Source organism: Lycorma delicatula, chromosome 7 (assembly GCF_047948215.1).
Source record: "Lycorma delicatula isolate Av1 chromosome 7, ASM4794821v1, whole genome shotgun sequence".
Classification (NCBI taxonomy): domain Eukaryota; kingdom Metazoa; phylum Arthropoda; class Insecta; order Hemiptera; family Fulgoridae; genus Lycorma; species Lycorma delicatula.
The window spans coordinates 73,616,776-73,630,793 of NC_134461.1; the positions used below are offsets into that span (position 1 = coordinate 73,616,776).

Below are 14,018 nucleotides of genomic sequence, written 5' to 3' on the forward strand. Positions count from 1 at the left end.
ATTTATGAAAAATTTTCCGCCATATGTTGAAGTTAATTAAATTTTTCAAATTTATATGACCGACATCATTATTTTCCTGACTCCATTTTAGATTAACTATAAATTTACCTTTTATTATGGGTTATGGGTATTAAATCTATAGTAATTTAATCCGATTAAAATTTGTAGCGTATAAAACATGTAATGATTGACCGGAATTGGAATCCGGGACCTCCAAATGAAAGCACGAGACGCTACCACACTCACCGCGGAGATCGGCCATAAATTAATCTATCAATTATTGAGACATCTAAAAATACTAAAGTCAGTGTAGTGTGGTTGCTTAAAATTGAAAAAAAACAAAAAAAACATTGTGTATGTATTTATATGTGCAATTTATATACATAGATTTTCTGTCTTTATTTATTATTATCTCAAAAATTAACAAACTTTTTTAACAATTTTCTGTGATTTATTAAAGCATTAGAAAGTATTCATTGATTTGTTGAATGATAAAATATGTAATTGTTGATATTTCAGCTAATTAATTAACATCAGATAAATCATTTGCTAATTTAAATAGAAACAAAAAATTAATTCAGTTTTATTAATTTATTAAAAATTAATTAAAATTACTACAAGATTATTTTTTCTTAATGTATACCTTGCAATCTGTTCAACTAGTGAACAATAAGCAACGCTTTCCCACGGCCCAATGAGATGAGGATGACATGTAAACGAAGTGTAGTCTCAGGTTGACCATACCTGAGACGTGTGGTTAATTCAACCCTAACCACCAAATTATTCACTGTCTAATATTCACATCCGTATAAAATTAACTAACTTTTACTACGATTTAAACCTCGGAACCTTTAATTTCTAAAATCAACTGTTTAACAAATGATTTACAAAAACGATTTTACCACTACACTGGCTCGGTGGACTAATTTAACTCTAAGTTTAAGAATTTAAATAAGCTATATTTGTTTTCCTGATTAAATCATACATTTAGTTTGGCTTCACAGCTGATATATTCTCTAATTAATTAGTGGTAGTAAATGAATTTTCTCAGAAATCCGTTTTGGATTCTTTAATTTTTAGATAAAAAATACATTGTTTAGTTACAAATATTATTAAATTTCAGATATTAAAGGATTAAAAAGGTACATATTTTGTTTTGTCTTTTAATTTCCTAAGGTTAATTAATCAGTGTTTTTTATTCTACAAATTTGTCGAATTTATTTAGGATTTATATTTATAAATCATAATTCACGCCATAAATTGCCTTCTTAACTAAAAAATATGTTGGGTGTGTGTGTGTTTTGAGAACCTTTCTATACGCCTGTTTACGAAGATTCTTAAATAAATTTTAAAATAAAATATAATTTCTTGAAAATTGTCGAAATGATTTTATCCAAAGTTGTTAAATTTTTTAAATTATTAACTTCTAATCCATCACAAATTATATCACTCAGGTCAAAATATAGCTTACTAGCTAAGGTTTGCATCAATTTCAAGCTTCAATAATATGTAATAAACGTAATTGAGATATTGACTTACTATATCTCGCTGTGTAATTTTTATGTGTTATTTTAATTTTTTTCGAATCTTGAAACAATAGTTATCTTATCTATTAGTAACAATTTTTAGATTTTTTTTAAGAGCAGTTTAGGGTTGTCTGATAGAAAGATTTTTCTATCACCTGTGTTCATTTAATATTATATATTTTATTTTTTTTTTAGCAATACCGTATTTTATCCTTATTTTTTCTTTTAAAAATGCGTATTTTAACTATATTTGTTGAATAATTGATTTTTTGTAATAGTTTAAAGATATTTCTACAAGAAATATTTTATTTTTAATTGAAGAACAGAATGCTTATGAATTATAATCAATTTAAATTAAAAAAAGAAAAACAAAAAAAAACATGTAATTAATGAGTTTCTCTGAATTCGGTAATCCATTGGCGGAAGACTTGTTTGTAATATTTCCTTGCAACCTGTACACTAGGAGGGTCTAATTTATTTGATTCTCTTAAATCCAGATGATGTGCTCCTTCAGGTATTATTACGGCTACTGATGTCTTTGAAACATTTCTCAAAACACCACCCGAGCTCCATGGGTCAAGAAGGCCGTTGCTGAAAAAAAATAAATAAAAATATTTTACTGTGCTGTATGTTGTTATTTCTTTTATCAAAAGTATTTTATACAAGAAAGAATTTATGAAACATAAAAATATTACATTACATACATAAAATATTACAATATTACATTACATTTTAGCAGCTAAAATTTTCTCTTGTAGAAAACAATTGATTACAAGTGTTGAAATAAATCACCGTAAAAGTTTTTTTTTTTTTTTTTTTTTTGTCTTCAGTCATTTGACTGGTTTGATGCAGCTCTCCATGATTCCCTATCTAGTGCTAGTCGTTTCATTTCAGTATACATCCTACATCCCTAACAATTTATTTTACATATTCCAAACGTGGCCTGCCTACACAATTTTTTCCTTCTACCTGACCTTCCAATATTAAAGCGACTATTCCAGGATGCCTTAGTATGTGGCCTATAAGTCTATCTCTTCTTTTAACTATATTTTTCCAAATGCTTCTTTCTTCATCTATTTGCCGCAATACCTCTTCATTTGTCACTTTATCCACCCAACTGATTTTTAACATTCTCCTATAGCACCACATTTCAAAAGCTTCTAATCTTTTCTTCTCAGATACTCCGATCATCGAAGTTTCACTTCCATATAAAGCGACACTCCAAACATATACTTTCAAAAATCTTTTTCTGACATTTAAATTAATTTTTGATGTAAACAAATTATATTTCTTACTGAAGGCTCGTTTAGCTTGTGCTATTCGGCATTTTATATCGCTCCTGCTTCGTCCATCTTTAGTAATTCTACTTCCCAAATAACAAAATTCTTCTACCTCCATAATCTTTTCTCCTCCTATTTTCACCTTCAGTGGTCCATCTTTGTTATTTCTACTACATTTCATTACTTTTGTTTTGTTCTTGTTTATTTTCATGCGATAGTTCTTGCGTAGGACTTCATCTATGCCGTTCATTGTTTCTTCTAAATCCTTTTTGCTCTCGGCTAGAATTACTATATCATCAGCAAATCGTAGCATCTTTATCTTTTCACCTTGTACTGTTACTCCGAATCTAAATTGTTCTTTAACATCATTAACTGCTAGTTCCATGTAAAGATTAAAAAGTAACGAAGATAGGGAACATCCTTGTCGGACTCCGTTTCTTATTACGGCTTCTTTCTTATGTTCTTCAATTGTTACTGTTGCTGTTTGGTTCCTGTACATATGAAAAAAAAATTATTTTCATCATTTTTTTTCATATAATTATTATTATAACACTTTTAAAAGCATTATCTTCCTTCGATTTATATCTAAATGAATATAAATATTTAGAAATTGTACAAAATGTTTTATAAAATTTATTTTTAACATACAAAAATTAACTTAAAAATACGAAAATGATAGTAAAATAGTAAAGCTGTTTTAAATGATATTATTTTATCTCGATTATCTGAAAAAAACATTTTCTGTATAATAAAGGTGTAGAAGCTACACACAGCTTCTATATCTGAAATTAAATTCGCTGAACTCCATGGCGGAGTGGTAACATATCGGTCTTTTATGCGGTGGTCCCGGGTTCGGAACCGGTCAGGCTGGCAATTTTTCATTCACTAAAAAATTCGATTTCCATTTCCCACGCAAACAATTCATTCAAGTTTGTTTGGTGAAATCATCGAGCCAAAAAAAAAAATTACGTTGTAATTGAAAAGAAAAAATTCGATGTTAAATATATGAATGTTCAGTTACTTGAATACAAATTTAACATTTAACATTAACAATTACGGTAGAAAGTCTTGGCCAAACTAAAAGAAGTGCTTGCCAAATAGAACATGAACTGGGCTGTACTTTACTGCTACGGAATATCATAACCAGGATATGCTTGTTTTTATGTACGGAGTGTCTTAAATAAATGTATATATTCTTTGAATGATTGTAGCGAGAAATTTAACAGAGATAGTGGTCAATCTCGACTTCGTTTCCTCTTTATTTGTAATATCAAGATGTTTCTTTGTATAAATGTAATCAAACTTGTTATTTTGTTACTGACACGGTTACCAGCTGTTTGTTATATGTTAATATGCGTTATTAAAATTAGTATTTCCTTATATCAAACGACACACATCACATTCACAATAACATTTTTACATATAAAGGTTAATAAAAAATGTATACGAAATATGACTATTTGTATATTTAATTGATATCCGTGAATTAGTGATACGGTGAAAAATAATATAAAGAAATTCAGTTATTTGAATTTACGGATAGAAATGACAAAACCATATCAACTGATAGTTCAGAATTTTACTTTTATTGTTTTCAATCCTTGCTAGGTTCTTCGTTATTTATTCCGTAAAATACGACTGAAATTCAGTTACCTTTGTTCCAAAATTTTTGTGGCTTTTAAAGTGTTATTGGAAAACTGAGAACGTTAAAGAGGTTCATAATTATTGGGCGAGGAGAGTAACTAACCAGATAATAACAATTATAAGAATTCATGATAAAAGTTTGAAGCTTATGGAACAGAAGAATGTGTAAACAAGGTTTTGATCTGAGCGAAGAAAACCTTTACGAGAAATGAATATATCACTTCAGTAATACAAACTACTCAAGATCCCAAAGAAATTTTTCAAGCATTATTTTCGTGAAAATGATATAAAAAACAGTGTTCTAGGTTGTATGAGCAAATAACTGGAGATTATATATCCCAAAACGTTTGCATGCCTTAAATGAAAAGATGATCCCAGCAAGTCCAATTTTGTCATTGGTATTGGGACAAGTGTGAGACAAATGAAGGGTTAAAAATTTAATTGGTTAGTCGAATGTAGGGACTTTTAAGCTTAATGGAACGATTATTACGTATAACAGTGTGTATTGAAGTAATACAAATCCATACATAATTGAACATATATCCGTAAATTTTTCCAAGCCTGACTGTATGGTGCGATTTAACTTCTTCTAAAAGGTTGTTTTTGGACCATTTTTTCTGAGATTATTCTCATCGGTATCTCTAGCTTACAAATGTAATAAATCAACATTATTTCTGCTCTATATAACCTTTTCCTTAATGAAGAATTACACTACTTTCAATAAGATGGAGAATACCCCACTATCTTCGTGATATGATGGAATTTCTTGAAAACAGCTTTCCTGAATGATGGGTAAGAGAGAGCGGAAGTGCTTTGGAGTTTCCAGTTTGATCTCCACATTCAATGTCCATGGACTTCTAATATTTGGGTGTTTTAATAGACACTGTGTATACTACATAAGTAAGGACACTGCAGCAGCTGTGTTAGCAAATCGAAAATGCAGTTAACATAATACCTTTAACTAATACAATTAGCATATCACTGCGTATTAAAGCGTTACCACAGGAGTACTGATGTTCACAGTAGTCATTTTGAATATTTATAAATTTAATTTAAAAAACAACACAAGTATCATGTTTCTAATTGTTTTCTTTAATAAAATATAATTTTTTAAATTAAGTATATATAGTTTTTGAGACACTGTGTGGGTGTGTGTATATATGTATATATATATATATATATATATATATATATATATATATATATATATATATATATATATATCAACCCAGACAACTGTAATTGTATAGTTAATCAATTTAAAAAAAAAACAGATCAAAATAAATGGATTTCAATAATTCATAATAAAACAAAAATATTTTTTAAAAATTGTATGAACATTTTTATCAAACTATTTACATGAAAATAACAATCACAGAATTTTAAACAAGAAATGCATGAATAATTATTTTTTTCAATTATTTTAAGGTTACTATTTATTTTTCTTGCAGAAAATGATAGGTTTCAATGGTAATAATTTTAAGACTTAATAAAACTAACAATTAAATGTTAAATTTATGCAAAAACTGTTAAACCGACTAGATCCATAAAAATGTTTCATGTGTGATAATGTATGATATAATTTATTTGTTCAGATGTATTCCGAAAATACTACGAGTAAAAACTTGCTTTATAAATGTTATAGATCAAGTCATATATATCTACTACATGAGTAAAAGAATGATTTATAAACAAGAGAAAAGTTTAGAATATTTGACAATTGTATTTTTTTTTTTTTTTTAAATAAAAAAAAATAAGAAAATAAAAAACCATCAGTAATGATGGATTATTTTTTTGGTTTGGTTTCAAATAGGCATTATGACGTTATCTATTTTCAAATATTTCGTTATGTAAAATCTAAATTCAACCCATGATTAGTTTTTAAAAAAATTGTGCTGTTAATTAAAATCAATCACTGTCAAAATTAATATATATATATATATATATATTTACTGAAAACAGATAAAAAAAAACAAAGCTACAAACCTGAATATAATATTACTAGATGCTTCTAGATGTTTACCGCCATATTGTTTAATTATAAAGTACGGCTTTGGTTTAATTTTATAATCTTCTTCACAGTTCGTTACATACTCAGTAAGATTCCATTTATCTAATTCGAACATATCGTTTACTCCATTTGAACACATAGGCATTATCATTTGTGAACATGCCTGTAAAAGAAAGATGATATATTGAAGTAAAAATGAAATAATATTATTTCCAGATATATTACTCATGCTTGTTAATTCATGGAACATCAATCTGACCTGTTAAAAAATTATTTATTTCTAGATGTAAACATTCATAATTATACATATAATTAAACGTACAGTCCAATCTCGCAAAAAAAGTGTTTTATGATCCATATTTTCTTTCAGGGAACATTTAAGAAGCTCGCTTTTTATTTAAATCAATATGAATCAAAGATAAAGGCGTAAAAATTAACTACATTTATAAGATTTATATTATATCTTTTCATATTATTGTAAGTGGAATATAGTTTTCATTTACGCTCCTTTTTTTGTAATTAATATGTATTATATAAAGCGATTCATGAAGAATGTAGAAAACTTTCAGAACATATTATATTTCTGAAAATAAAAAAAAAATATTGTTCATATAAACACAGGTTCAGAAGTACTCCTTCGTTAGCGAGTGTTTGATGGCGAAAGATTACGCACTGATTTTTGCACTTCGGTAAAATTAAGCCAGATTGCAATTTTCGGTACCCATATTAAGAGGTAAATTTAATAGTTCTACATGAAATATGACCTAGAAAACTGAAAAAATAAAAAATAGATCTAAAAACTGTATTTTATGTAATTTTCAACAATTATGGTGTACAAAAGGAAGTCGAAAAACACACTATTTTATGTTTGGTGTAAAATAACTTTGTTAAAACACATAAAAGTTTTAAACAAAACTTGGTTAAATGGAGTTTATCTTTTCGGCACACCATATTTTGTGTTAAACCAGAGTGGTATGAAATTTTTCTATGAAAGCAAAAGATTGCTTCTTTTGAGCATAATCTAATAATAACAATGAAATAAGGTCAATTCTCCGTTTGTTAAATAGTTTATTAAATAGTTTAAATATTTTATTTTATATATAAAAATAGGATATTTTAACATCATTTTTTGGTTAAATGAAAAAAAAAATTTCTTTATTATTTACTCATATTAATTTATTTGAATAATAATAACTATATTCAACATACCTGGAAATCCCAGCCTTGGTATCCCAAAGAAGTTGTTTCTTCTGTACTCCAGTCCAGACACTTTGCTTCACCGGTATAGTTGTACCAGATTTTCAATCCGTTTGAAACAGATCCCAATAATTCTTTACCTTTGAGATTTGCAGTTTTTATATGTTGGCAAAATTCCTGAAAAAATTAAAAATAAATTAATTAGATTTTCCGGTATTATATATTTTCGTATTAGATATTTGTACAGTTATACGATAAATTAGTAGTAAGTTATTGTTTTAACTGAGAGAACTGGAAAATACAATTTAAATGTTCCTTCTGATCAAAACTAGTTCTTTATTACAAAAGAGAAAGCATCAATTTTTTTTTTTTTGTAAACACTTTTCGGTATTATTCCTTACCACTGGGTTGAGTTTCATTCTATGAAGACCATATATTTTAAACCAATATGTATTATTTATTCAGATCTTCAATTGGCTTTTAGTTCCCTTTCTGTTTTAATCTAAGTCTTTTTTTGTATAAATTTAATAAAAAAAACTACAGAATATGTTTCAATAATCTGTCATTCTTGAGATAAGGTTTTATCTTGTCCTACCGATATTTGGTCTACAAGGTATAGTGACTAGTGCAAATGATGAATTTTAAAGCTAAAAAAAAGATATAATGTTAACCCGACCCTTTATTTTTTATTTAGCTTTCCTTAAACATATCGCACTAAATAATATTGTTGGTTAACAATTGATTTTTATTTTCTAATATTTACATCTATGGTCTTATTTCAAAATAAACGCATTTTCTAAATTGCTATTGTAATAGTAAAAAGAAGTCTTACTTATATTCACTGTTGTAAAGTCCAAAACAACGCTATATCCTGAAAAATTTGTATGAACAGATCTCTGTCGATATTACATTGGTGTCAAATGAATTCACATAAATAAGAGTATAAAGTATATCTCGAAATACTATACTCCTTGTGATTCCGCCACTTGGCTGCTGTCCAAAAACTCTCCACTGTATATGTATGTGCCCCGGTAATTGGATCTCAAAGTTAAGTCCCGATTGATTAACAATTTGATTTGTGAAATTCTTATCTTATAAATTATGTATATCATCGTTCCGCCAAGAATTAAAAATTATGTTCGTCCCAGGTCTAATACACTCAGTATTGTATCTTTAGTTTGATTTGGGACAGAATATATAAAAAAATATTTTTGTCTGAAAATTTCCTTAAACATCCACTGTTAAGGCTAACCCGTTTCAAATTGTATTTTTGTCTTGAAAAACAGATATTCGTTTCTTTTTTCCACGTTCAGGCCATTCTACCTATTATTACTGGGTTATAAAGTTATATGTATGTCCCCGCACACTTCTCATTGAAAATGTTTCCAATCAGTTATAACGTCATTAACCAAACCAAATTCTTCATTACAAAGCTTAAAACTAGTACATTCCCTAAACAATTTCCAATTTCAGTTAGCTGGATTGCAGCCACGTAGAGCTTCATAAACGAGCATAATTATGACAACTTGCCTTAGCACTACGCCATTTATCTTCACACCCGTTTATGAAAGAAATATTTCATGACCCTGAACGCAAAACCTAGGGATTATATAAAATCCCTTTTTGCTTGTAAAAAATGATCATCATGATGTTTATTTGGCACCTCACTGATTAGTCAATCAAATCCATGTGAAATGGAAATAACGAATAGTGACAAGACAGGAAAACAGGATTGAAATAATTGACTGCACCAACTAGTCAGCGATATAACCACAATAAAATAAGACAAATTGAAAAATAATTATTACAATAACGGACAGATAAACTACCAATTTAATATTGTATATTACTACTTAATCCGTAGATAATTTACATAATTATATTTGTAAGTCAGAAAATGAAAATTCAAGTATGTGTTCGCTTTCCAAATAAGGCCCTGAATTATTTTGGTAGTGTTTTATGTAAGCAGTATTTTTTTTCTTTTAGATTTTCTCTTATTGCTATTTGTTATTATTACAATTCTTTTAATTCAATATAAATAGTGTATTAACACTACAAATAGATTAATTTATTTAAAAAATAATAATGTATCGTTAACAGAATATTTTTTAATTATTTTAAAAATTACCTTTTAATATTTTTTTATGTGCATATATTTGATTTTAATTATTTCGTTATATTTACTGATAGCATTGTTATAATGATAAAAATGTTCAGTAATTTTAGAATTGTATTTTTTTTAATATTTCTTTATTTATAGTGGATCAACAATTGAAGTCATTAGCTACTGGAAGGTAATTGTAAATGTATTAGTAAACATGTAGTCTTGAACAGACCAGGCAGACCATTCCTGAGACGTATGTTTAATTGAACCCCAACAACCAATGAACACGGGTATCCACGATCTAGTATTCAAAACCGAATAAAAGCAACTACTTCTACTAGAACTCGAACTTAAGCACTTTCAACTTCAAAATCAGCTGATTTACGATGACGAGTTTTAGCATTAACACGGTGAGTTACTTACTACTTGTTGGGGTTGTTGGGGTTCAATTAAACATACGTCTCAGGAATGGTCTGCCTGGTCTGTTCAAGACTACATTTTTACTAATACATTTACAAATACCTTCCAGTAGCTAATGACTTCAACTGTTGATGCACTATAAATAAAGAAATATTAAAAAAAATACAATTGTAAAATTACTGAACATTTTTATCATTATCATTATATATATTTCTATTCATTACTTACACACTTATTAATTGTTGTTCTGAACTTTTTTCTTTTATATTTAATTATTCTTCTTTGAATTTTTTACTTATCAAAGTTCCTTCAATTTCAAAGTATATTAACTAAGAATAAAAAAAAATTCTTAAATTAAATATACATATATCTATATAAACGAATACCTAATAGTGGATGTTCTTGTATAATGTGACAAACTACTGCACCTTTATTGATTGAAATATCAACAAAAAAAAAATAGTAAAAAAACTTAAAATATGTTTATTTTTTTTATTTTTAAAAGCATGTATGCTTTTCTTCCAAAAAAGCAAATAAATAACAAAAACCAACAAAACGATTCATACTAAAATGTTAAAAATAATTTTATTTTCAAGAAGATCACTTTAAATTTGTTTTTATTTATGCATGACAATAATCATACATAAAGAGAAAAGTTTTAAATTAATTTCCTGAAAACAAAATTATTTTTTACTTTTTCGTACGAATGTTTTTGTTTCTCTCATTTATTTAATTTTTTTTTTAAGAAAAGCATGATTTTGTAATTTTTTTACTTTTTACTCATAATTTAATGAAATTTTTATATTAATTATATATATATATAATTTATATATATTTACATAATTATATATAATTTATTCATATATGATGTATATATATAAATATATATTTCCATCGAATATGAATAAATTAATTTCTCTTAATTAATAAAATTTTTTCCAAAATTATTTACTTTAATACTTTTTTTTTTTATAGTATAAGTATCTAAAACACGCTTGACCAACATAAGACCCGCAGGCCGAACGCGGCCCGCGTAATAAATTTATGCGGTCCACGAAAAAATGTTCAATATTAGCTCTTTTTATAAGCAATTGAATAATGGAAAATACGGAAATTTAAAAAAAAAGACTTGCCAAAAAATATTTAGTAATCTTCAGCTGAACTTATATTTGTGAACAAACGTTTTCTTTAGTGAATCTACATAAAAGTACAACAAATTCCATAATAAAATATTGTTTAATTAAATGAATCGTTTTTGTATTTAACATTTTTTAGTTTTAATATTTCTTTCGGCCCGTGAAAAAAGTTTTCTTTCCAATTCGGACCGGTGGCAAAAACTGTTGTTCACGCCTAATCTAAACCAACAAGCAAATTTTTAATTTTACTTTTTTTATTCTTTACCAAACAAAAAGGTACTTATATATAGTTTTTTTTTTTCTATTATAACCTGGTTAATTAGTTTTCGTTATTATAAATGATATCAGTTATTTATAACTAAATCATATGATTAGCGTATATAAATTTTAGAAAGTAAAGCTAGATATTTGACGTTTCTTGTCAATATGGAACCGAATGGAAATAACAAAGAAATATTTAATTTAAAATGTATTACCAACTGTGGGATTAAATTCGAAACACCAAGGAAACCTCCCGGTTTGGACCAGTCTATGAGATGCCAGCAGTATGGATACACGAAAAAACAATTTCTTGAGGTCTTATCGCTGTTTTGAGTGTGCAAAGAGCTATGGAGCAGCGAATTGTCCTAGACAGGACAAAAATACCCAAGTAACGTGTACGCTCTGTCAATTGGAACTCTGCTAACTACAAAAAGTGCACCTTGTATAAAGAAATCTTGGAGAAGAAGCACGAGGAAAGAACAAATCATGTTACGAGGAAAGGTAATTCACTACAGGATCGAAAGAAAAGAGCCACGGTAGAATTGAGCAACGCCAACTTTCCTGTGTTAGGTCAAGAAACAAATAGTAATCTGAACAACAATTCTAAAATAATTCCAAGAACAAACGCCTGTGGCTAATGAGCGCAATATCTGAAGTTCTGCTGAGGACACGCTGGTGAAGCTATCATCTAATATAGAGTTCATTGTACAGAAAATTGGTAACCTGTTAAGCCTACTCGCTCCAGTGATTGCCAAAACCCGTTGATGGCTAGATTCCTCAGAACTTGTGCCTGGAACATGAAACTGGTGCCTGGAACATGGCTTGTCGACGTCAGGAACTAGAAACATTGGTGTTTACTGAATCATTTGATTAGTTCACTAAACGTAATTATTTCCGTCTCTCAGGATACCCGGTTCACACGACTAACCATCTGGATGGTATAGTCCATTGGGTTACTGCAATACTCGTTAAAAATGTTATAAAGCATCATCTACTACTTATCATCTTGTTATAAACCATCATCTAATAGATGATGGGTCTATGTGGTCAGTACCACAGGACCGATCACATAGAGGTAACCTTAGTTGAGATGCTTGACTGGATTGAACCTTTAAGATTATTCGCAGTCTGCTGTCCTCCCCGCCATGTGATCAGGGATGACTTGTTATCTCTTGTTCGACATTATCCATGCACATTGGGTTCAAAGCATGAGGGGATTGAAATGCAAAGCATCCTCTCTGGAGCTCTAGGCTCATCACTACTCGGAAGAGATATTTAAGGAATTTCATTACCAACGTAAGTCTGAATGTCATTTCTGGGAAGCGACCCACCTACCCCTGGGAAGCGACTTCTGGCCGTCGGATCCGACGAAGGTACCAGACTTATTAGTCTTTTTTGTCGTCTCAAATATTTCGCCGATGTACACTGAAGTTACGAATGGCTTTGATTGGACGTCTGATCATTCAGCCGCACGTCCTACCATTAAAACGGTAGTGGTAAAAAGAGCAAATCGCCTGTCCTGTAGAATAACAGGACCGATTGGGGCTCCTATCAGAGGTGGATTGAGGACAAGGTACGTGTGTCTATTCGTTTGAAAAGTAAAGCTGACATAGATAATGCGACGAATTATTAGACCGCAATCCTGTAGGAAGTAGTTTATGGTCAAAACTAAAGGTTAGACATGAAGAACAGGGAGGCACGACCTATCCGAGCGAGGTTATAGATCTTATTTTCACCAAAAGAAACTTAGAAGGAGATGGTAATATTACAAATGGATGAGAATAGAACATCTTCGAACAGAGCTGGTAGTTAAAAAAGGCTATATAGGTTTATTAAAAGCGAGACGTTTAAAAACTTACTTGAGAATCTCTTTCTTTTGCAAAAGGAGGATTACTCACTAAGGAAGTTCACGAAAACTTCAGTAGACCACCACCATCAGACGTTTCCACAATTGAAAACGTTGCATGGTTCCTGGGCTCACAACTATCATTACTTAAGCAGTCGCAGTACTCAGTGGTCCTGAAACCGATTTGGACTTCCGGAATTCAATTGGGGGAATGACAAGTGAGAGTCGAAGTTGTACAGCGATTCCAAAAGAAACAATTGAGAAATATAACAGATGCGATTATGATTAATAATGATTTGTGAAAAACATTGAAATTCACGATCACCTGGGCTTATCTGGGTTCAAGAGAAGTGTCTCGTGAAGTTCAAGAGAAGGGACATGTGAAGTGTCTCGTGGTTAATCTTCTGGATAAAAGCAAGGATATTAGGCGCCTAAAACAACTGCATATATTAGATCTGTAAATTCTCCGAGATCGAAGGTGAATTAACACACAAACCTGTGTGGTTTTTGTGTTATCAAAATTGTTCATTTCGTTTCACCACCCACTCTGTTCGTTTTTTGATTTGTTTCATTGTTTCTATGCCAGATTAATT

General features: G+C 29.1%; 1 protein-coding gene across 1 annotated transcript in view; it reads right to left on the reverse strand.

The window, feature by feature from the left end:
- Positions 1-576: 576 nt before the first annotated feature.
- The window catches only part of LOC142327304 (lysosomal Pro-X carboxypeptidase), a 61,090-nt gene continuing 47,648 nt past the window's right edge, over positions 577-14,018 (reverse strand). Inside the window, exons 7-9 of the mRNA XM_075370222.1 lie at positions 7,671-7,835; positions 6,437-6,624; positions 577-2,117 (exon numbers count right to left, since the gene is read on the reverse strand). Coding sequence (XP_075226337.1) covers positions 1,913-2,117; positions 6,437-6,624; positions 7,671-7,835 — 558 coding nt within the window. The 3' untranslated portion in view covers positions 577-1,912. The remainder of the gene's footprint in view (positions 2,118-6,436; positions 6,625-7,670; positions 7,836-14,018) is intronic.